The 24,103-nt window shown below is 35.9% G+C and overlaps 1 protein-coding gene across 1 annotated transcript in view; it reads left to right on the top strand.

Annotated features, from left to right (window-relative positions):
* The first annotated feature begins 13,677 nt into the window (after window positions 1-13,677).
* Window positions 13,678-24,103, top strand: part of LOC148832948 (epidermal growth factor receptor-like) — a 127,841-nt gene continuing 117,415 nt past the window's right edge. Inside the window, exon 1 of the mRNA XM_088919137.1 lies at window positions 13,678-13,988. Coding sequence (XP_088775263.1) covers window positions 13,916-13,988 — 73 coding nt within the window. The 5' untranslated portion in view covers window positions 13,678-13,915. The remainder of the gene's footprint in view (window positions 13,989-24,103) is intronic.

The following is a 24,103-nucleotide window of genomic DNA, read 5'->3' as shown; positions in this document are numbered from 1 at the left end:
ATTGGAAATATGTCTATATTTCCCAATACTGCACATCTGGTTTCCTTTTAAAGAGTTCTCACATCAATCATTTTATACTGTAGATCCAACAGGGCTGTGTATGACCTTAGAAAAGAATCTGTAACAGTAAGAGGAATAGACTGTTACAAATAAGATAATTGAAATAATTGTGAAGAATTGCTCATTTTTTCATTTAAAAGAAATGTAAAAATCCATTACTCTTTAAAGTAGGGTTCAATTCTTGCTGATGAGATAGATTTGGATTTAATTTGTTGGTTTGTTCTAATTCAGCCTGCAGGATGATTCTCCCCATTGTGCAACCACTGTGGACAAGTGAGCAGCCTTTGGTTTCTTCAAAGGCTCTTTGTGATGCCATGATTTATCTGTAAACCATGAAGAGCAGTGTCTTCAAGAGAGAAGAGTTGAGCAAATGTACTTCTCTAGTTATGGTTCTATTAATTTTTATTACACAAAATATATTACACAGAAGGAGGCACCAGCCATGTTTGTAAATTTAACAGGACCTAGTTAAGGCCTCTTTTTGAATATCTAAGACTTTATAAAACCATTGTATTTGTATTTATTGTTAGGTTGGTCATGTTCTCTATTAGGTAGTTCCAGTAGCTCTGACTTTTTTTTCACACTGTATAAAATACTGTTTATTAAATAGCTTGAATAAAGGTAGTGAACTTTATTAGTAGCTGTACAGTATGTAAGGCCATACCTGCACAAATATGAAATGTTGCAACAAGAAGATCTCAAAAGAACTCAGACCTGGTGAGATACTAAATTAAGTATTTTTTTTACTCGACAATTTTCTCAAAGAATTAGTCAAGCATTCTTCTTTGTGCTTCCTGGAATGAGGGATTAATGGGGTGTGTCATCTTTTTTCATGTTCTAAAACAGTAATGAATGTATTGTTGGTTGACCATTTTCATATTTTTTAGTAAAAAAGGTATTATCATTTTTTTAAATTAATTTACATATTCACAATCAACAAACAATTTACTTTACCGTGTTGGCATCTACTATACAGTAGTCTGAGCAGAGAAGGTGGGAAAGATATGAGAATTTGCATTTGCAGCTCTGAGGTTTTTTGAACCAGCCTACAACAAGGAAAGGGGCTGTATAGGAATTAATAAAAACTTAAAATTCAGAAAATAAAATAAAAAACAGAAGACATTAGCAATTGCCAGATGTTTATAAACAGGTATTTCCAAACTGCTCTCTCTATATACTGTATGTAATATACATACAGTAGGGTATGAGTAAACTTTTAAAATAGTTTGAAATATATAACCAATAATGGTAATACTTTATTATAAATACCTATATATTTAGTGTAATGGTGTATAAAGAAATACAGTACACAGTATCATGTCCTACTGTATGTAGTTAATATGAAATGCACCGAAGTTACATTGTATTTATGGTGTGTTCATATAACCCTTATTCACTGTAAATCAATCATGAACAGCCACTAATTGTGAATTGTTAACCAAATAATAAATATGTGGGTAGCTGCGTCAGCATGCGTAGGCTGCAAAGGAACAAGTAATAGGTTTATTCCATGCTGAAAAAAAGAAGAAAGAGAACACAACGTTTCGGCCGTGGAGCCTTCTTCAGGTGTGAGCTCACACCTGAAGAAGGCTCCACAGCTGAAACGTTGTGTTCTCTTTCTTCTTTTTTTCAGCATGGAATAAACCTATTACTTGTTCCTTTGCAAATAATAAATATGTCTTGAAGGTAATACTGCACTACCAAGATAAAATAATGTTTTAAAACATATTTACATTTATTCTGCAGCACGAAAAACCGTCACAACATCTCCTCCGCCCAGTTTAAAATTACTGTCCCGAAGTCACAGAAGATAGTCAAACATTGGACATGTACTGCAATTGTTGTCCAGATCTTTGATCCATCTTTTATATGTAGTTTTAAAATGAATAAAAAAGCATGTTAATAAAGCAATTAAAAGTGCTACTTCTTCACAAATCCTATGTCTGAATGAATTTGAAAGAATGGCATTTGATGTGATTTGATTTGTACACTCTGATTCAGATCACCAGTCAAAATGGGAACCAATATGTATTTTCAGGAAGGGGTCAACTGGAGAGAAACAGACTTTTAGCTATGCTGCAATTAAACTTATTTATTCTCGCTACTGTATTTAGTCTAGATTTTAAACACGTTTTAATGTTTCTGCCCAAGAAATGGACCTTTATGACAGGCTATCAGAGCTTACAAATTAGCCAAATCATTCTTTGAGTTTTTAGATACAGTATGTTTTATCCAGAAATGTGGGCTTCTCTCTTCAAAGTTCAAAATGTGAACTTGCGTACTTAATAAAGTACAAAACTCTGCTCCCTCATTACATTTTACCTTATTTGTAAAGAATTTACATTGTTCTGTTAAGAGTTTTCCTCTAGGGTAACAGCAATTTCCAGCAGTGTTGGAAGCTCCAGTTTGAACAGGCAGCTTTGTATCCAGTTCTATTATAAGTGCTATAGCAACTGCAACCAGCTGCCTGAGTAAGCTAAGACGTTTTAGCTTGAGCAGTATAGTTCAGTAAAGTAAAACGTACAAAATATTTCTTTCCCCCAAAGTGTTTTTCCATGTTTGCAATTAACATGGAATATTGCTGTGTTTTGCTAGCAACTTCCTCATTAAAATAAACTGCAAGATCAGCAAGACTGAGAAATGTTAAACTGCACGAATGCAAGTCTACACATTGTGTTTTGGAACTGCAAACTGTTGGCACAGACACAAAGAAATGTTAAACTGAAAACGACAATTGTTTTTCTTGGTTAAGACATTAAACAAAGTGTTCATGTGCCGTCACTTGCTCACGCTGAATGCGCTCAGCTAGAAACTTTCAAAAGTTGTTATTAATCAACTTGACTGATCACTTATAAGTGTGGATGAGCAAGCTGAGAATGTGCTAATACTTTGTTGTTTTGTAACATTTGCATCATGTTAAAACTCCCTTTAACTCACTGTTAGACAAAGTATTTAGATGTGTAACATCAGCCCACAAATAATGCTTGCTTGCTCTGAAGAGTCCACAAAATGAGCCAGGTTATTGAGAAGATTTATTGTTCTGATACATAGTGTTCAAACTAAGAACAATATTGAACAAATGCAACATACGGTATCCATCAGAACAGCATCTGTGATTAATTAGCTATAACAGTAACTATTATTTGTGAAAACTGCTTTTTATTAAAAAAATGTCTATGGGATTTGATTATTTAAACGCATCAAATTCTCATTACCTGCCAAGATTTATTTCTTTTTTCTTTTTTAGAAAAATAAATGTCGGTGAGATAAGAATAAGCTTAGTCAAATAAGCTTATTGGATCCCACTAAAAACAGGGGATGTCCTTGACAGTACCGTATGTATAACGACATGCTATGAGAGGGACCCTTTTAAGGGTTGTGACTATCCACGCTTTTTTTATGAAAGTAAAGCATGCCTGCTAAATTAACAGTATTATAGTTCCCAGAAAAAGAGATGTCACCCCCATCCTGCAGCAACTGCACGAATGTCCATTATTTTATCGCTGCAGTGCTTGTAGTGCCTACTGTATAGTTATTGGCACTAACAGAGGTTTTTGTTGTCTCATGATAGTTAAGGAGACCAACACAGATTGTTTGATAAGAACACGATCAGTAACAGGCGTACAGATGATTGTGTGTAATATAAAATATTTGTAGACTGAGAGAAACTTAAATCTGTAATGAAGGTAGTTTGTCAGGTGAAGGAGACTGGGCAGAATTTGCTATTTTTATATCTTTTAGATATAAAAATCTAATATATACATATAGATATATAACTTTTTTATATACTGTAGGCAGTCAATACTGTCTAGAAATATGTGGTGTTTTAAGGTCATTTGTAGGTGTGACAAACAGTGAAAATCGACCTGTTTTAAAAGGCATTGCATTAAATTAAAATATCAAAAGAATAATAAAGCACCAATTTAGCCAAATTACTCCAGATGTATATCTTCAGATGTAATCAATTGCTTTATTCATATATATAGTGATGCCAACAGGAGCAGAGTCCTTGAGGGATGCTACTTTCCCTGATGCTTATTACAATTTTTAGAAGATTTCTCCCTACCCAAGATGGTCGATCAGACACAAGATGGTGAGCATTGGCAATCACTGGCGTAATGATCTGCATTACAGCCCACATAAATACAGCTCCGAGTCAGGAAGAGATGGCGAGTATGAGGACCACTGTAACAGCTGTTGTATTATAACACAAGCTGCAGAGATATCATTCCAGCCTCGGGACAGAATTTATAGGCACTCAGCTATATCACAAGCCTTTGGGCTGAAGACAAACTGTGGTGCTTCCACAAAAGCAATGCTATTGCAGCATAAGTTTCTGACTCATCATGCCAGCCTAAAGGCTGAAAATTCTAGTCACCTGACTAAAAACACAAGCCTTTGGGCTGAAGACAAACTGCAGGGATTCCACACAAGCAATGCTTGCAGCATAAGTTGCTGACTCACCATGCCAGCCTCAGGGGTAATAATACTAGACACTTGACTATAATGCAAGCCTTCCGGCTGAAGACCAGCTGCTGTGCAACTATTCAACCCACATGGCTGAAGTCACTGGCTGCTGTGTCTTCAACCATGTGGTTAAAATAACAACTCTATATGCCACTGGGATAATATACTAGCTGTCTGGACCAGAGCATCCATACATGTACATTGCTGTTGTTATGCTAGAATTAAAGCTGGTAATGTAAATAGTTCACAATAAATGAACACTTTGACTTGAATTCCTGGTGTTTGTATGGGTTTAAATGTGGACTGCGGTACCATTCATGTTGTACCCTGCCTTGCACATGTTGCTTGCTGGGATAGGCTCTGGCTCCCTTCTGAACCTGACTTGGAAGAATCGGTTAGAAAATAGATGGATGGAAACTGCACCACTGGTATTTTCGGTTGCTTAGCTGCTCACTAGAATACTGTAAGTCAGGCTGTAACTAGGTTCAAGTTCATAAAGGCTTCAGAACTGTGTAGGTATCTACAGTAGATATTATTTCATAGCATCTGGCTGTTACACATTCTAGGGTAATATTTTCTTCTCTGTAATTTCTCCAGTAAGAAAATGAAGAGTCAACAAAAGTCAGTCTTTTGAGACATATCTTTTTTAGATGAGCTTTTCACTGTACCTAACTCACCAATTTATCAGTATTAAGCTGATACATAGGTTCTGTGCTGGCCTACTGAAACATTTCAGACATTATGACTGACTGCAATAACTGTAATGTTATTCAGAATAAAGTGGAATTGTACTGTAAATGAGACTGTACATTTGGGCAGTGCGGTGGCTCTGCACCTGTGGCTAAAAGATTGCTGGTTTAAATCCTGCACACAGCAGAGGAATCCTACTCTGTTGGGCTCCTGAGCAAGGCCCTTGACCCCAACTACTCCAGGGGTGCCGTATAAATGGCTGACCCTGCACTCTGACCCCAAGCTTTTCTCCCTGTCTGTGTCTCATGGAGAGCAAGCTGGGGTATGCAAAAAGACAAATTCCCAATGCAAGAAATAAACTGATCTTATCTTACATGTTTTAGGAAGGCAAACTCATAGCCATATACTAGAGAATTTACTATATTTATTAGTCACCTAGAATTAGAAATACAGTATCAAAAACACCAAGTCTACTTCTGCTAAACTATGATTGCATTCAATTTTCCCAGATGCAATGCAGACTGCTTTACTGCCTTACTGCTTCAAAGAAAGTATACAGATTTACTCCTACATCTGCTACCTTACCACTAACAAGAACATGACTGATATACAGTATTATAGGATAGTGTGGAAAGATCATCACCAATAACAGATGGATTCATCTAAGGACTATGAAGGGATGAAATAAGGACTCTGTATCTTTGATTAATATTTTAGAAATAGAGGATGATTGTTGTAGTGTACACAGCATTTTTAGCCAGTGATTACTAGCTTTTCATCTGAATATCATCTGAACCACATTGATTTTTACAGTTTTTTCTTTCTCTTTTTTCATTTCTTTATATGTTTTCAGGATAGTAACACTAGCTTAGTTCTTTTAGTGTAACTGTCTTGGTCTTTATTGATGGAAAAGAACACAAATTATTGATAGAAAGGGATAAACTTTTTAAATTATGCATGATATATTCTCTTAGTGGATTTGTATAGAAAATATTCTGATTAGCCTGGTGTTGTCCCAAATTTCACACAGAAAAACTGAAATATATAACAAGTCAGCACAGAAATCCATTAAAAAATCTAGACTGCAGAGAAAATAGCCCAAGCATTTTTAGTAGATTAGAAGCCACTTGAATATTCCATTTTCACATGATGTCTGCCTGATTTCCCCTATGCTAACAGAAGAAATGCATTTGCTGGTGTTTTTTGTTTATTCAAGAATGTATTGTTCAACAGTTTTGGGAAGCCATGCATGGTAAAAGCTTTTTTTAAACTAGCCAAAAAAGCATAGAGAATGACAGAAATAATGTTTTAGTAATAGGAATAATATTTTGCACATTAAAAGCAGACTACATATGCTTTTAACTTTATGCTTACATTCCTCATTTATGTTGTTTCACAAGAAAAGGTCTAACATTTTTATTTTCTTGGAGGTCAAGTCATTAGGTTTCTTTTTAGTAGTTTGGAATAAATTAAAACCACAGGCATCAATACCACACAACAAATTTAATTCCAGGTTATTTCTTAGTATAAACAGGGGTTTCTGTGGTACCGGCACATTTAATTTGGTGTATAGTTTGTTGTTTATTGCACTGTCTAGATAAGACCCTGCAGTGTAAACTTCCATTTAAATGGGATGTGAATGACACATAAAGTATTGTTTTGTTTTCAATAAGAATAAAGCATTTAATGTTCTAATTATGTAATCCATCTAGTCACACACTTTATCTGACAGGATGACAAATATGAGAATTATTTTAACTTAGAGAAGAATATAAATTAATTCTGTACCCCAGGGGGATAATTATTAATTACTGTGGGAGACAGTGTTTCACCACAAATTTGGTGCCAACCATTTAATAAGGAATTCTAAGTGCATAAAATGTGATCTACATACTGTTTAAAGGATTGCTTAGAGAACATTCAGAAGCCATTTGTTGCACGTAAGTGAGATACAGGTTAAAATTCAGGGGGTGCAGAGTTCCCCAACATCTACAGTACATTGTATTTTTGCTATCTCCTTCCAACTAATGTATAAACAAATTCATCTAAAGTGATTTATCATTTACCCACTCTTTATGTAAGACCTTCCTTTTACAAAGTATTCCAGTTAGTTTTTCTTGGACTTTAACTTTACACAATCAGTTTCAGGTATAAAAGTGGACAGTGCTTTCTTCATTTACTGTACAGTAACTGAATGTATCAAAAACGCACTTCAACACAAAGTACTTGAATGCAGGAACCCCCCAAGTGGTGTCAAACAGAAATCTTCAGCTTGAGCCTCAGCCATGTCTTAAGTCTGTAGTAACCATGGTTTCATGTGAGTTGAGTACAATGGTTGAGAGCTGGGTGAAATTCATTCACACAGGGTTTCCTTCCGTTGGTCTGCAATTGTGAAAACCTTGGCTTACAGGGCACCTGACCTGCAAGGTTGACAGATAGAACTACTGTATATCTCTCCTCCAGGTCTAACTCTACAATTCTCCAGGTATGATGAATGAAGCATGGCTCCACAGGGTGTATTATGGAGGACATTCTAGTTATAAGAACACAAGAAAGATGACTTAAATATAGGAGGCCACCTTGTTCATCTTGCATATTTGGCTGCTAGTACTTTATTTATGGGCAGCACGGTGGTTCAGTGGTTAAAATTGTTGCCTCGCAACTTTGGAGTCAATTCTGGACCTTGGGTGCTCTCTGTGTTCACCCTGTTTTTACTGGATGCTCCATTTTCTTCCCATAGCCCAAAGACATACTGGTAGGTCAACTGGCTTCTGAGAAAATGGGCCCTGGTATCAGCAAGTGTGTGTTTGTCTCTGTATGTGGCCTGTGATGGACTGGTGTACAGTCTACCATGCGCCTGTTGCTTGTAGGGATAGGCTCTGGCTCCTCCGCAAACTTGAATTGGATATGTCAAGGGTGACGTTAAGAGTACCTGGTTGTACCCTATGCGGCGCTGAGACTGTAGGCAGCTAGTGTTTGGTGTCTAATTCCCAAGGGCAAAAGGCAAAAATCGTAGTCGAGGTAGGAGAGCTAGGTCGGGTATCACAAGAGTCAGGTCGTAAGTATCCAAATCCAAAACGCGAGACGAAGTCACAGCCGAAGAAAAAAACAAGGTCGGGTAACCAGAAATCAGGTCGATAATAGTAAATGTGCACAAGAGAAAGCCAAGGGTTATTCTCAATAGTGAGTGGGGACTGATTGGAGTGAGAGGGTAAAAATAAGGAAGAGCGTGAGGAATGACAATTGATTAATTAGTGCGTAGGTGCTGGCGGTGAGAGGTGCTCGTGGGAAAGCGGTTCGTGACAGGATAAAGCAGTTAGAAAATGGATGGATGCCTGCAGTAGTTTATTGATCATCAGGGCATTTCTTGAAAGATCTCAAAGAATGATCTTCAATACCCTGACAGGAAAACCTGTTCTAGATACCCAGCAAACTTTGCCTTAAGAGGTGCTTCCAGGTCTTATTCCACCTGTACACACACTTCCACTTTCATTTATATCCTCAGGTTCACATTTGTAGGTTCCTGTTTGGAATCAGAGACATCACGTTTTAATCTGTGTATAACATGACTCTCAGGTAAGAAACTTACCCAAGAGTCTTGAACTTGAATCTGGTCCCTCTTGAGCTCCTTCCAGAATGAGTTCAATGAGGTTGGGCTTAAGTACTACATAATTTTAGCATATTCACATGTGATTTAAAGTTTGCACATTGTACTATATATCCTTGCATAGCAGTGACATATATTGAAGGATAGACTTAATAAGAAATAATTATCTATGCCTATTTAGAAAAATATTTAACCCATATAAGGAATTAACTGTCATTTTTCATTTTAAAAATGAAATTGCTCAGTCTAAGCATAATCATTTATGACTGCTTTAAATAAATCCATTCAGTTACATACAGTATTGATATATATTGATATATTGAAATATATCTTAATTTCAAACTAAAATAAAGATTTAAAAAAAGAACACACTTTTAAATAAGAAGGTGGCAAGGCATTTGCTTCCATGGTAATTTTCCAATAAAATTGATCTGCTAATGGAGTGAATTCCATGGTGACATGTTTGTTTTGAAGCTGTATAGTGTGTTACCAACCAAGTAGAGACCTGTTTCATGATTACATCAGTAACTTGTCATTACCTGACATAATGGTGAACTGTTTTAACAGGCAAAGTGTTTACATTACACTTCTATAAAATATTCAGTATTAGGCTCATATAAACTTATATATTTTCTTCTATGGTTGTACTGTATATCAGCCATAACGTAATTTGTTCTCAAAGTAGATAAAGTACTAAAGTAGACAGGGCAGTTGGGAGATTTTGGCTTTCTAATTATTTCCAATATACAATAGGGGTTTTATGGTTATCATTTCTTTATTTTATCTTTTATTATTCATTTTAGAATGAATTGTTTTATGAATTTAAAAATTAATTACTTCTATTTGTCACACAATTATGAATCCCTTCATTTAAGTGGTATGTACTGTATGCATAGCTACTTCCAGAGGTGAACTATACTTCTTGCTTCAATAGTACCTGTGTGGTCATTATTTAAATATGACATTTAAAAAGATTAATGGAAAAGCTACTTATCCACATGTACTGACATTATGCTTATATGACTGGAAAAATTAATTAAAATACAAACTGATGATTGAATGCCCAGGTCCAAAGATTTCTGATAAAAAGACAACACTGTATATATTTTTAAATGGTACAAAAGTATTTCAGTTACACCAGTGAAATAAATACCTCTGGTGTATGTGAATATTACAGTTTAACTGAATTGTATTGTGTACTTTATAGTTCAATGGATGTTAAAATTTTGTTTTAGTATTGAAGGGGCCCTTTCTATGTGATATATGCATTTATAATGAAAGACAGTTTGACATTTTTGATACAGTATATTGAAAATTAGAGAAAATAAAGGTGTACAGTATTTGTGTGTGAAGGGAACAATACTGTTATGTTGTTTAAAAATGTCACTTAACCTTAAAAGTTGTAATTATACTAAATTATGCTCTTAAAATGTGCCAAAACAAAACATAACAAGTACAGTACTTGATCAGTTCTCAAGTAATCCATATGTGCAAAGAAACTCAAATTGAAGACTAATTCACAAGACTGTTATAAATATACAGTATGCAAATATACCCATAAAATAGAAGTTGCTCCTCTCCTTAAGGTTAAGAATTGATTAAAAATGTTATATTTTAGCTTATTTAGTTTTTTTAAGATTTGAAAAGTTCATACTTGTAGTACATACTGTATAGCAGTCAAATACAATTATGTATATCTGTATACAGTATACGATAAACTTTTTAAATGTTAAAAGCTTTATTAAATTATAATTTATATATATATAAATTATAATTTTCTACCTATGTTTTGTTGACATAATAATAAAACATTGTTTGCTAGGTTCAATTTAGCTGTGAATGTATGTTTTATGAATGTATGATTGCCTCATTCTATTCCAAGAATAACCATATAAATACAAAATTGTTTTACTTCACTCTGGATTAACAATAACTACTTAATTAGCATGGTGCCCTTGCCATTTGCATGTGCTGCTAACAATTTGCTCATTTTTTCATTCAAGTTTGTTTCTCTTCGCTAAAGTCAGTACATATGGTATCATTGCTTTAGTATCATTACTGTTTAGTTTCTTATAAATGAAATTAAAAGCCTTAATTTCTTTGCAAATGACTGCAAAGGTGTTTTGTTTCAGTAATTTTATATACAATTTAATTTCAGGGACATATTTATCAGTTGTATTAAGGACATGCAGCTCCACCTTCTAGTGCAAACTAAAGTTACAGTAGATGTAAATCTAAGGGGCTGAAAAAGCAGTTGTGTGTTCAAGATAACCCTCCCAAGTTCACTGTTTTGTAAACACTTGAAGCCAACTTGTGCTGTGTTAACCTATCCTATGATTTACATTGATATGCATACAAACATTCCAAAAGACGCAAAGCTCTGTAGTTGACGTCAGATTTTGCAGTGCATGCTGTGCCTTGTTCTTTCATTCATCTGTAGATTACTTTCAATTGTAACAATTCCTTTTGCGGATGATTAAAATATGCCTTTTGTAGTTCTCTTCTTAGTGGGGAAGGGGATCATACTGCAAGTAAAAAGTGTCTGCACTGCATCATTAGGAACAATTTAAATGTGCAACTGTAAAGGATCAGAGTTAGGATTTGGATCTTGTTTTCATTATGGCAAATTACAAATTCTTTCTGTTTTTGTAAGGCAGACAACCTAAACTATGCCATACTGTACATCATTACTTCATGAATGAATGACCAGAGGAAAAAAAATCCCAAACCAAATGTCCTGTGACTGCTCATATTAGATGTTATTAGATGTAGTACAGTACATCAGAGTAGAGTGATTCTTGAAGATACATTCTAAATTATTACTTTGTGTAATATTGTCTGCTTCTTAAGGAAACAGCTCTCACAATTCATTGATATTATCATGGTGCTGGTTCTTTCATTGGCAGCAGTAAACAGTATTATTTTGATTCAACTGCATGCAATTGCAGTGAAATTAGCTTCTTGTGCCGGTACAAAGGCATCAGGAAAGGAAAAATTTCACAGAGAGCTCATTTTTAAATTGATACCGTATTCTGTCTAACCAAGTTGTAGTTTTGTAGAAAGCACTGTTAGAAATACTTTGTTAAAAAATGTGTTATGCTCAATTGTGCCCCTGGCTGTAATCTGTAACAAACATAACACCTATTAAACCTTTCGTAGTGAAATCTTCATGTCTAGTTATTTATTCTGCATAAACATTGACACCTTTCCCATGTTAGATTAATGAGAACTCAAATTCGATTGTGCACACTTGACTTCAAACTAGACCACATTTTTCTGAGTTATCAAGATTCAACATAAAAAAAGCATTTGAAAGTTTAGCACAATACAGAACAATCATATATAATATACAGTATATACTGTTAATGCTTTGTGGTTCTGTATTTTGATTTTGTGCATTTGGTCATGAAAGGGATTGGTAATTCTGGTCTGCAGAACCTCGGCCTACTGTATTCTTGGTACCAAATAAGTTGTGATCCTTCGGAAGAGATTAGTCCAATATTGCCTATACAGTATGTTCTCTCACTTGGTTCATGTGCAGTAATTGAACATGCCACGGCAGAGCTGCAAATATGCAGAAGTTCGTTTGCATTTCCACAGCTATAGTATGCTCGTTTCTTATCTCTTGTCCCAGTTGCAAGTTACTGTATACCGTAAAGAAACTATATTCAGTGGTGGCTTGCAGAAGTTCCAGGGAAACCTCCTGTGCTGGGATGAGCACACCTGTGTGTGGCTACTATGTGACAGCTGTAAAGACCTGGATTGTGTGTGTGTGGGCAGGGCAATGCAGTGGGGGTTGGGGTAGAAATGTGAGTCCTCCAGAAGACAGGAGGGTGTGGTAGACCCTCCACTTCCCACAGTAGTTGACGAATGACACTGCATGGAATGAGAAGCTGTCTGTGTCTGGCTGCTTGGCTGTTGTACCCCAGGCTGTGGAGATAACATCAGATGGTCTTCTCTGGGTGCCTGCACACGTTCTGCTACATTTGCACTACAATGTCAGGCTTGCTTTCCTTTCCACATTTCATAACTTGAAATGTCTGTTCTGTTGACTAGGAGAGCATACAGTACAGCAGAGGATGAACACATGAACACTTGTCACTCATTTGAGAGCAGACAGCTTCTTACACCTTATTCCAGTGGATCTTAAAGTACCGTTGTAAACGGCATCACTCGTGTTATGTTCCTGCTTGTTGAAAATGTTACTGTTCAAACTTGGGGGAAAAAAAGTCTACTGGTTTTCATCAGTTTCCTGTCTGTGAAATGGCTGCAGGCTTAAACATTTAACCTGCTACAGCAGGCACTTATGTGATTATGATGTGGCTTGAACTGCCTGTTTGAATCACAGTGGGTGTCTATTTAATTTACCTCTCTCTCTAAAGTTGATTTGGTTAATATCCTCTCTACACAGACTTTGTTGAAGCCATTGTTTTATTGTTTGTTTAAGGATTTGGAAGGAACACTTTCACCACCAACAATAACAATAATAATAACACAACATGCGGATAAGTAAAACCACACTAACGTAGTCATTTCCGTTACAAAAGTGATGTTTTTGAACAAACGCATTAACGTTTTACAGTATTCCTGAAGATCAATAATAAATTCGCGAGTTCGAAACTGATAGCTCTTGCTTAGAACATGCTGGAGAATTTCGAAATACCGGAAAGCAGTGAATTTCAACATCGCACAGAACATACCTGGCACAACTGCACATGAGCAGAGGTTGTGAATCATGTCAATCGCCGGGATTTACTTTACCTGTGAATGCATTTATCTGCAGCGCAATAATCCCCCTCCCAGTGGTGACGTCAGAACCTCCGCTGGCTGAGAGACTTTATTCGGCTCAGTTCTCGCCACAAGTAATTCAGGAGAACGAAGGAGGAGCTGTCAAAGTTTCTGTGCTAAGGAAAGAAAAGTAACGCCGCTGACGCCTTCCCAAAATTTCCTACTATTTCCCTTTGACAGCTAGAGAGAGAGAAAGTAGATGCTTTATTCACCACACAAACTTTGTCAGTACCAGTATGGAATAAAAAAGAACATCTCTGAAGGAGAAGAGAAGAAACGAAGAGCTCAAGAAAACTCGCAGCAATGCAATTCGAAATTGCGATCGTCCTGTCTTCCTTGCTCACTCTTGGCTGTTGCAGTATACAGGACAAGAGAGGTAAGTGAAAGAAAGATAACTTGTACAAGACCTTTCCTGAAGACATGCAACTGTTTGTTAATAGTAATTTAATGACCCGGGAATAAAGTTTGAATACACTAAGCTTTGAAACAATCTCGTATTGCTTTGTTCGCGTTTGTATATCTGTAGTTTGTTCAAGATACAGAGGCAGCGTGGGAAACTGTAGTACCGGTACAGTGCTTCCTGGTTGCGGGAATGAGGAGTACAGCAGATTACTTCTTACCTTACACTAGAATTTGTTCTGCGTTTGTCGTATGAGTATCGAATTAACATCAGTGCAAACCCTTAGGAAATAAAGAGGTACATATTTTTATTATTATTATTATTATTAATAGTTTCAAATGACCTACAAGAATGGGATGTCCGCAAACTGCAAGGCAACTGATAATCACAACAGGGAAAAATTGATATGTTAACTTTACGGAGTGATTCTTATTTTAAATGAATAAATGCGATACTTAATGATCAGGCAAATGTTATTTCAAGGTATCTGGATGGATACGTTATGGTGTTTTAGAGAAATGCATTGCGTTATAAATCATTTGGTAATCGAGGAATGGAGTCCTTACAGCGGAGACGCTGAGAAGCGCTATTTTGGAGTGTTAATTATGCTGCAAAAGTGAAGGGAAACGTTAAGTATTTCAGTATTTGCGGAATTTAATAATTGCGAACTATATGAAATTAAGTTAATCATCTATGTTACAAGAAGACGTCGCACAGGTACAGTATATAGTCAAACAAGCATCAGTGCCAGTGTACAATGTATAAAACAAAGATCCCTTCATGTCCAGTTTCAAAATCACATTTTTAATAAAATGGGTAAGACAAAGTCATTTTGTTTACGATGTTATACAAAACATATCCAGATCATTCGTGAACAGATATCTCGCAATAAAATAGGTGGCACGACAACTGCAAACTACCGAATAAACCAGCAGGTTGAAGTGTTCGAGTGCCCAGTCATCTCTTCCTGAAATCGAAAGTATAGTAATTCTCAAAAAAGATAAAGCACACCAAAAGCAATGCAATGCCAATTATACGTTTTATCTTTGAAAACTTTAAGTTGGATTCATTTTCGTATTGTCCATCAACTCTTTGAGTGTAACAAGATCTTCATTGTTAGAGGCTGGCAGAATCCACAGTAAAGGGGAGTAGTAGGTCAAACGCTACTGTGCCAGTATAAAGTCAATGGCACATCTGTCTGCTGATCCGAAAAAAAAACCCGCTTGAAATTCTGATAGTTCTCTATAGTCAATATACAGGAAAAGTAAATAATACAGGAAATTTGTTTTAGTTGCAGAATTTCTTAACTTTAAAGGCAATATTGGTTTCTCGGATTGGTAGGATTAGTTAAAACCAAGTGGAGACATCAGCCCCGCACGATTCTTCTTTCGAAGTATCGTTGATGAACTGGAGCACAAACCTTGTGCCTGCGACGTGCGAAATAGATAGTACTGTACATGCACTTTAAGGATTTTTTTTTCAGAGAAGAGAAATAGCACAGAAGTTTACTAAACATTTACTTAAAATGCGCATCATATTATGCAAAATATAGTATTAATAATGTTAAAACCGCTTTCTTTTAAGGTCTATTTGATTTTATTATATACTGTAAACACTTTAAAAAACAGGGTTATCAGAGTCTTAAGTGTTATGTCATTTGAGATAGAGAAGAGATAGGAGTCAAAGTTTTCCTTCCTGAATCCCAATGGAATAATGCTTTAGTTGAATGACAAGTTGATAAGGTTATGGTTAGCACTGCTGCCTCGCAGATCCTGGGTTGTAGGTTCAGGTTTTGGAGTGTGTTGCCTTCTGTGTGGAGTTTGCATGCTTGCCCTATGTTTTTGTGTGGCTTTTCTAGGTGTTCCATCTTCCTCCTTTCAAAGGTAAGCCGACTAGGTTAACTGATGTCTCAATGGACTGGCATTGTGTCCTGCCTTGCAGCATGTATTTCTACTGTAGGGTAGTCTCTGAGTTTCCATTATGAAAATAAAAGGTTTTCTGATAACAACTGAACAGTGAGGTAATGTGCCTCTTTTTTGAGGTGACCTGAAGTGATGTAAACATGAAGAAAGTTATTTAAATAATATAAATACAGTACAAATTATGCCTTTTTATACATGAGATTAGGAGGAAATTTTAAACCTGATCTCCTTTTTTCATTATCAAAAAACTGTACCATTCCTTCAGTTTGATTCTAATTACTATAAATTCTACCACTGGCTAGCAAAACAGCTAATTTCTAGAGAAACTGTGGCATTTTTGTTTTAGGTAGATTTTTTAAACCTTTGTACAGTATCTTCTTTCATGCGCTGTACTCCCATTTGTCTTTTCACACTCTGAAGACGTATTTCACAGCATGCAAGTAACCTGTTAAAGCAACGACAATGCATGTTGTTTTCTCTAAAATTAAATTCTAGGCAGAGAGTGATTTTTGGGTTTGTTACTGAGTACACGGGCCAATTCTCTCTGGTGAACAGTTGGGAGATGTCTGTGTTTCGGGTTGTCTCAGTGCGCTCTGTGTTGCCAGTTTCGGCAGATGGATGGCAGATCGAGTAAGATCATTCCAGTCAAGAAAGCCCCTTGTTTCTCTGCAGGGTCAAAGCTCATGGTGGGGGACAGTCTGAAATTCTAGGTAGCCTTGGCTTCAGTAGATCGATGTCTGACAGTCTTTGTACAGTATGTGACTTTTTGGTGACTGGAATCCCTGCCCATGACGAACACATGGTGAACACATGAAGAACACAGGCTCTTTTTCAGCATCTGTTTGCTGCCATGAGCCTCTGTGGCTTCAATAGGTTGATGAAATAGGATGTTGCTTGTGTTAGGTACCATTTCTAAGAGATTGACAAACGAAGATTTAAATTAAGTATCCACACAAAAATCTCTCTAATGTTCGACACCTTCTCCTCTTTTGTGATCATCACAGATTTGCACCCTTTTGTGCTTTGGTTTAAAGAAGTTTTTTGTTATATGTGTTTTATGAAGCCACAGTAAAGCTGCCAAAAATGATAAAGTCTGATTTCTTTTTCAATTAACAGAGGTGTGCATACAGTATGTTATCAAGGAGGAGTCAGAAGAAAGTTTAAGGCATTCTATGTCTACAGAAATTATTTTATTTTATTAAATAAAATTGACTTTTATATTATTGTTAGAGAGATGATATGGCATATTTAAGGTATTTGAATGTGTCGGCTCAAACAACGAAAGATCAGTGTGTTGCAAACATTAACAGGCAGCCGTTAGAGTGCACTTACTATCAAATTGAATGATAATGTTTCCTTTAAGTTGACATTTGTCATCAAAGTTTTATCATCCCAATGTGTTATCAGTTTCATTTTCACATGCATGTCTGTTTATTCCTGGTAAACTCTGTGATTGTGAAATGAACATGCTGCCCAAATGCCTCTCTACATGAAGCACAACTTAGTGTTTCGTAAGCAAATATTATACACATGCAGTAGTTTGTAGTGTAACTTTTTCCTATTGTAAGATGGGTTTTAGAGACAGTTAAGTTGGTATTGTCAGTAAACAAAAAATGTAAAAGGTCAAAACAATGTAACTTATTGCTATTAGAAATATTAAGCTTTTTTTCTGAATTAACTCGGTCCATTCTTTGTGTCTTGCGGTAAATAGAATAAATTGATTGGAGCCTTGAAACATGTCCTAGACATGTCCATGTCATAGAAGTGTAGAATAAACAACTTTCTGATCATGTAAAAGATGTTAACTAGATGTTAGATGATAGATGTCTGCAAGTAATTCAGAAAAAAATGTAGTAAAAAACATTATTTTACCAAGAGATTCTTTACTATTTTGTTGCCTAATCCATGATTATGAAATGACCTACAGTAACAATGTGTTGTAATGTGTTCTGTTTTGTCTTCCATAAGTTACTGGCCTATCACACCTCATTACAGGATTTTTTTTTGCTTTTGTATTTAAAGTTACAGTTTTCGGATTGTGATTTTATGTCATCAGAGACTTTACAGGCATCAATCACAATTATTGTGCATCAGCCAATTTCAAGTTATTAATTCAGTGGTGCTGTACTCATGAATTTTTAGTTTTCAGTACTCATCAATCAGATGTTCTTGAAGTAATTTTAATTTAGTTTTAGGTGAAGGATTCTGGTAATTATTCTGTCCTGATCAAAGGACAAATGTAATTTGTAACATGGCACATGACTGTATATAATGAAACTGATCAATTTTTATATTTTCAAGAGGCATGCAATTTTTACAGTAATATAAAAACTAGCATTGTGTCTTAAAACAAATGTGTCCAGATACAGCATGTAGGCTATATTTCCACATTGAATGTGTAGTACATGCATGTCTTTCTAGTACACATATATATTGAACTATACATATAAAAAACATACATTTTTTATAACATTTTTAATGTTATAATTATATAATCTACTTTTTATGTTAGGTCAATTTTTCTTGCATTTTACCTTTGTACCTGCCTTTCTAGGTGACCCTTTTTCCTTAAATTGAAAAACTCTACTTAAAAAAGTTAATATTATTATGTTTAGATGATATGGAATGACAGACTATTGACACTTAAAGACAAGAACAAAACAGTTCAGCACTTGCTGCCCACAAAATTGGGAAGAGCCATTCACCTGACTGGTGACCACAGATAATTTCAATATGTACCCTATTGGAAATGTGGACCCTAGATTACCCTATGCCCTATGACGTCTTGTCAATGAACATTGAAACATGAACCAGACAGCACAAGTAGAAACTATGTGCAAGTGCATCTAATACCAAGAAAAGGAGTCATTTGTTTACCCAAAGTTTTGTGGGAGTATAGAACAAGCTTCCCAACCATGTTGTTGAAGCTGTTGCCCTGGTTTCTGCCAAGAAATGGATGGATGAGATCCCTAGATCAATCAACTACTAACTACTAAATGTTCTAGAAAGTCTGAATGACCTCTTTTGATTTGTAACATGTAACCATGTATATCCTTATGTTCTTATAAACACAGTTGACAGAAGTAATGATTTCCAAAACTAGAGAATATTTTTTCTGCTTATGTGTTCCCTTTTCATTCTCATTTTTTTTTCCTTTAAGGATGTAGCGATTTTTTTTACTTTTTTCACGGAACAGCTCAGCTTACACTTCATATCTATTCTTACATCTTGACAATTGTAGTATTTGATGCTGACCTTTATGTTTTGAGGGGGTGGATGGGCAGAGGGAGACGATCGTATTTCTGGCTGGCTTTTAAGGGTTTATCTTGTCTGGTGTCGTAACAACCCATTTTGCCATCTTGTAGCCATATTACAAGACTCATTGTAATAATGCATAATCTTTCACCTCAGCAAGCTACAGCACTTGTGCAATGGATGTTTATACAGTTTACATGGAGTGAGGATACTTTGTTTTTTTCTAATAAAATGCTAGAGAAAATGGCAAGCTGTGTTCTTTTGTTCTTTTTGTTGTTATTTCCCATATAGGAACCAATATTTAGTTATATATTTCTGGACTTCTCATATAGCGTACTAAGGCATTCTTTTTAACCTGAAGAATCTGGGGTGCAAAAACAGAGAAGTAGTGGTTAATTATAGCAATTTGGTCCCTGTTGTGGCCAAAGGTATGAACCTTGTGAATTAATAATGCTGTAGGCAACTGGAGTAGTCTGTGTCCGGGCTTTGTTACATGATATGGTGTGAGGATTTGACAGAAGGTATTGTACTTAAAAACATTGGAACCAACATGATACTATAGTGCGAGCTTATCATGGCAGATGTCGCTCCCTGCGCACTGAGTGAAAAACAAGGGCAAAATAAAAATGAGGCAAATTCAGCAGCAGCTAAGAAGGATGTTTCAGGATTTTTCAGTTCCACATGTGGGATGACAGGGATATTGTTGATCCATGGACATTTTCTCCCATCTTAGCCATTGAATTCTGTAACTCTTTCAAAGAGACTGCTAGTCTCATTGGGCCATCCCTAATCAGTTTCCTCCTTGCCTGGCTGCTCATTTCGGAGGAACAACCTGATCTAGGCGTGTCTTGGTGCCTTCCATATCTTAATGATTGACTTCACCATGCTCTACATAAGAGATATTAAGGGTCTTTGAAAAGTTTCTATACCCTTCCCCTGATCTGTGCCTTTATACAGCTTAATTTGCATGTTGTTTTCAACGCTCCTTGGTCTTTATGGTTGAATCTGTGCTTGCAATTCACAACCTGACTGAGGGTTCTTACAGAGACAGGTGTATTTATTCTGAAATCATGTGAATCACTATTTTTGCACACATATTACTATTGCAATTGCTTGTTCATGTACATTTTGTGCACCCTAACTAATTTCGGTTGTCTGCAGAAAAAGGTTATAGATATTTATTCAGTCATGACTTTTTATTTTTTTTAATTCTTTCACTTTAACTATTTTTTTTAAATATTTGTAGTAGATGTATGCACTGTAGCAAGTATTTATAGCTTTTTTTTAAAGTATCATACTACCTGCTTTAAAGCAACAAAAATATAAAACTTTGGAAGGGACTGAATACTTTTACAAGGCACTGTACATACAGTAGTTAACAACTGTTGATGTAATGGGAAAATATGTCATTTATTTACATGTTAAAGTCTAAGCGAATGTGCCCTGCAGAATACAAGCCCATTCATTTTTTTAGATGGCTGTTCAGTGTTTACTTTTGAATTACCTGTAGCACTGGAAAATAAGGCAAACATATACACATTGCTCTTATAATAAAGTCATCTGAAATGCTTTTTTTAAAGAAAAGTAGTAAACATTTACATGTAGGAGGGAATGTGGGCAGGGGTTTGTAATACATGTCTTTATCACTGTATATAACAGCTGCCATAAAGAGAGCAAGACACCAGATGTGTTTTTCATCTCAAAGTGGTCAGAACACTGCGGCATTAACAGTACACTGTATGCGATAATACTGTATGTATATTGTAAAACTATTGTTTAAAATATATGTAATAATGTAAATGAAAGAAGAAAATTCTTTTAAATGATTTAAGATTGTTTTTGTGTACATTTTAACATACCTCAACTTATATTTACATGATTCATAAATATGCAAATATTTGTTTGAGATAATCAGAATGGCAGTCAGTCACTGATGCAATCATAGCAGAGGTCAGTGTCTGTGTCAATGATTTTATTAGAACTGTGATATAAACAAGTATGACATGAAGTGGATCAGATATAGAAATAATAGAGAAATAACATTATGTGTTTATGGGATTAAGTTTATTCATGTTTTTATCCTGACCATTGTTCTTTATGTATTTAAGATAGTACTGTTTTTGTTCTGTTTTTAATCACACCAAAGTGAAATCCAACTGGAGCCATTGGAACAGAAATCCAAGAAAATGAGCAAATTCTAATTTTTCCAGTGCTCATAATTTTCAGTTTTAGCAATCATGAGATAGGGAAAGAAATGAGAAGTTTTGGCCTGTACCAAACAGCTTTTAAGCCCTGCTCTGCTTATAGTACTTGTTGTGGAAATGTCATCCGTCAAATCTCAAGTACTGTAGGCCTACTTTGACCAAAAATGGACGCAATTCCAAATGACCTCTACTGAGCATGTTCCTCTGAGGCTCAAAATAAGATTACCCAGGTTTATGGTTTAACTCCCTTTTCAGTGATGAGAGGAGCATGGTTACATAAAATAGACAGGAACGCGTCAGTCCCTGAAAACAGTACAGAGCCCTAGAGACTCTGGTAGGGGTAAATAACTGATAATGTGCACTGCCTTCTAGATCACTTCTGCAAATCAAGTTTTCTTTTAGAATTTGTCTGGCAATAACAACTCTGCTGTGTTTGTGAGCCAAATGAAAAAATTCCTAAATACTCCAGGAATGGTAAACAAAACCAAAAGCTAAAAAGGGAGGCATTGTTGGTTTAAACTCTGTGAGCTACCTGAAAAAATGCTTTCACTGAACAGTCCAGTGCATAGTCTTCTGTATAAGGCTGTTACAGAACAAACCAGTATGAGTGGCTGGAAATATTCAAAACTGCTGTGATCAACTGGGGCATGTAAGGATAATCCCCTTTACAGTGATATAAACCCTGTGAATTCCAGGGAGTTAAGAGGTCTGTATGGCTACATTCTGCAGAGTTCATAAGGCTTATTTCTGAGCACTGTTTCTTTTCGAACACAGTTTTCCTAGGAAGAAATATAAACCAGGCAGATGCTTCTGCATTGAGGTATTTATCTAATTGCACAATAAAGTGTCATACCAATTAATTTGTGCAAATTTCAACCTTAATTTTTCCTGCTTGTCAGGATACATTCAATAACAGCACTGAGTTAGTGTTACTATTGTGATTTCAGCATTTGTAATCAATAAAAATGAAATGTGACTTGCAGTAGCTACATCAATTAAGATCTTTTGAGTTCCATGGCTATTTTTATTTATTTTTTTCCATGTCCTTTTTTTTGGTTCCTGCAGTAGTTGGCATGCTGGATGCTGGGATTTCGGTTGTGGAGGTGTCAGTTGCAGCACTACTTTGGGAACAGAGATCCATCTGTTGCAAATTTATCTGACCTTCTTAAGTAACAATAAATTTAAAAGAACTTAGATCTCACCAAATCAAGTTAAAATACTAGTGCTCTACACTCTTTGGATTCCCAATGCTACAGAAAATCAGTATGAATGTTTACAACTCCAAGTTTGCACCTACAGTAAGTCTCACCAGCTTGTATTTAATTAGCCATTTGTATTTGCGCTATTTAATTGTAATTGCAGATTATCTTTTAAACATGATAATTGGACCATTTGTTACAAGGGCCCTAGTACCTCATAAAAGTATTCAGACCATTGCACAGTTTTCAAATTGTGTTGCTTTAAAGCTTGCCATCAATTAATGAGAGGCAGACGCTCGACAGACAATTAATATTTGTTGCATACAAAATGAAATGGAAACAAAAAGAATGAAAAGAAAAATGGATAGGTCATGATTGGATAGGTATTAAAATGCTTTGCTGTGGTAAACGTAAATTAATAACGATGGACAAAATTACAATTAGTTGAGTGGTCTTTGTCTGTGCACAATAACACAGTTGCAGCCATGAGGCCAACAGTGAATTTGAAAGAGTTACAGAGTTCAATGGCTGAGATGGGAGAAAATTCCCATGGGTAAACAATATCCCGCTAACACCACAAAAAAGGCTTGTTTGGACATGAGAAATCCCATCTCAAATCCCTCAACAAAACACCCAAGTGATACTGCAAATGCTGTATGTGGCAAAAGGTTTTGATTTTAGACAAGACCAAATTGGAATTTTACCTGATGCAATCCCAAGACAATGCATCACCCAGTCAACATAATCCTTGCTGTCAAGCATAGAGGTGGCAGCATTATGTTCTAGTTCTGCTTCTCATCAGTAGGCATATGGAGTCTTGTCAAGACTGATGGGGAACATAGAACAAAGTACTGTCAAATCATAGAGGAAATCCTACTTCAGACTCAATACTGTCACAAACGTTCACCTTTCAGCAAGAAATTGATCCACAGTACAGACCAAAGCTGCAGTACTCAATTCAATTTAATTTATTTTTATGTACAGTAGCACCTTTCACAACAAGGTTGCTCCAAGGCACTTAACAAAGCTGTGTGACAATACATGACATTACATGTTTGAGAAAGAGAAAAGTTGAGAAGACTCCTCTGTAAGGAGAGAAAAAAAACCCTCTAGGGGTCCAATGTCAACTGGATGCCCAACCCCTCTGGGTATGCTAACATTATACAATTCTAAAAATAGTCCTAAATGTGGTGTATTAAGTCTTCCATCATATCTTCTGTGTGCCAGTACTCCATGCAGATCTCTGTAGACCAGCAAATCTTCCTAAATGATAGCTGTATTTGCAATGTTCATCATGGATCCATGGCAGTGATACAGCATCCAACTCAGATGGTGCCCAGCTTGGGCACCATCCGGACATGTGGGGAGCAGAATAGGATAGTTTGGTCAGAACAGATGTATCTACCTGGAAGGCCAACACTGAGACACACAATGGCATGTACAGCAGCACCAGCAGCCATAGCTATGATGTAAGGTGTGTGTAGGCTAGGCTGAAGTAATAGGTTTTCAGT

Source organism: Atractosteus spatula, chromosome 6, assembly GCF_055471065.1.
Source record: "Atractosteus spatula isolate fAtrSpa1 chromosome 6, fAtrSpa1.hap1, whole genome shotgun sequence".
Lineage (NCBI taxonomy): Eukaryota > Metazoa > Chordata > Actinopteri > Semionotiformes > Lepisosteidae > Atractosteus > Atractosteus spatula.
This window is presented reverse-complemented; position numbering and strand designations above follow the sequence as displayed.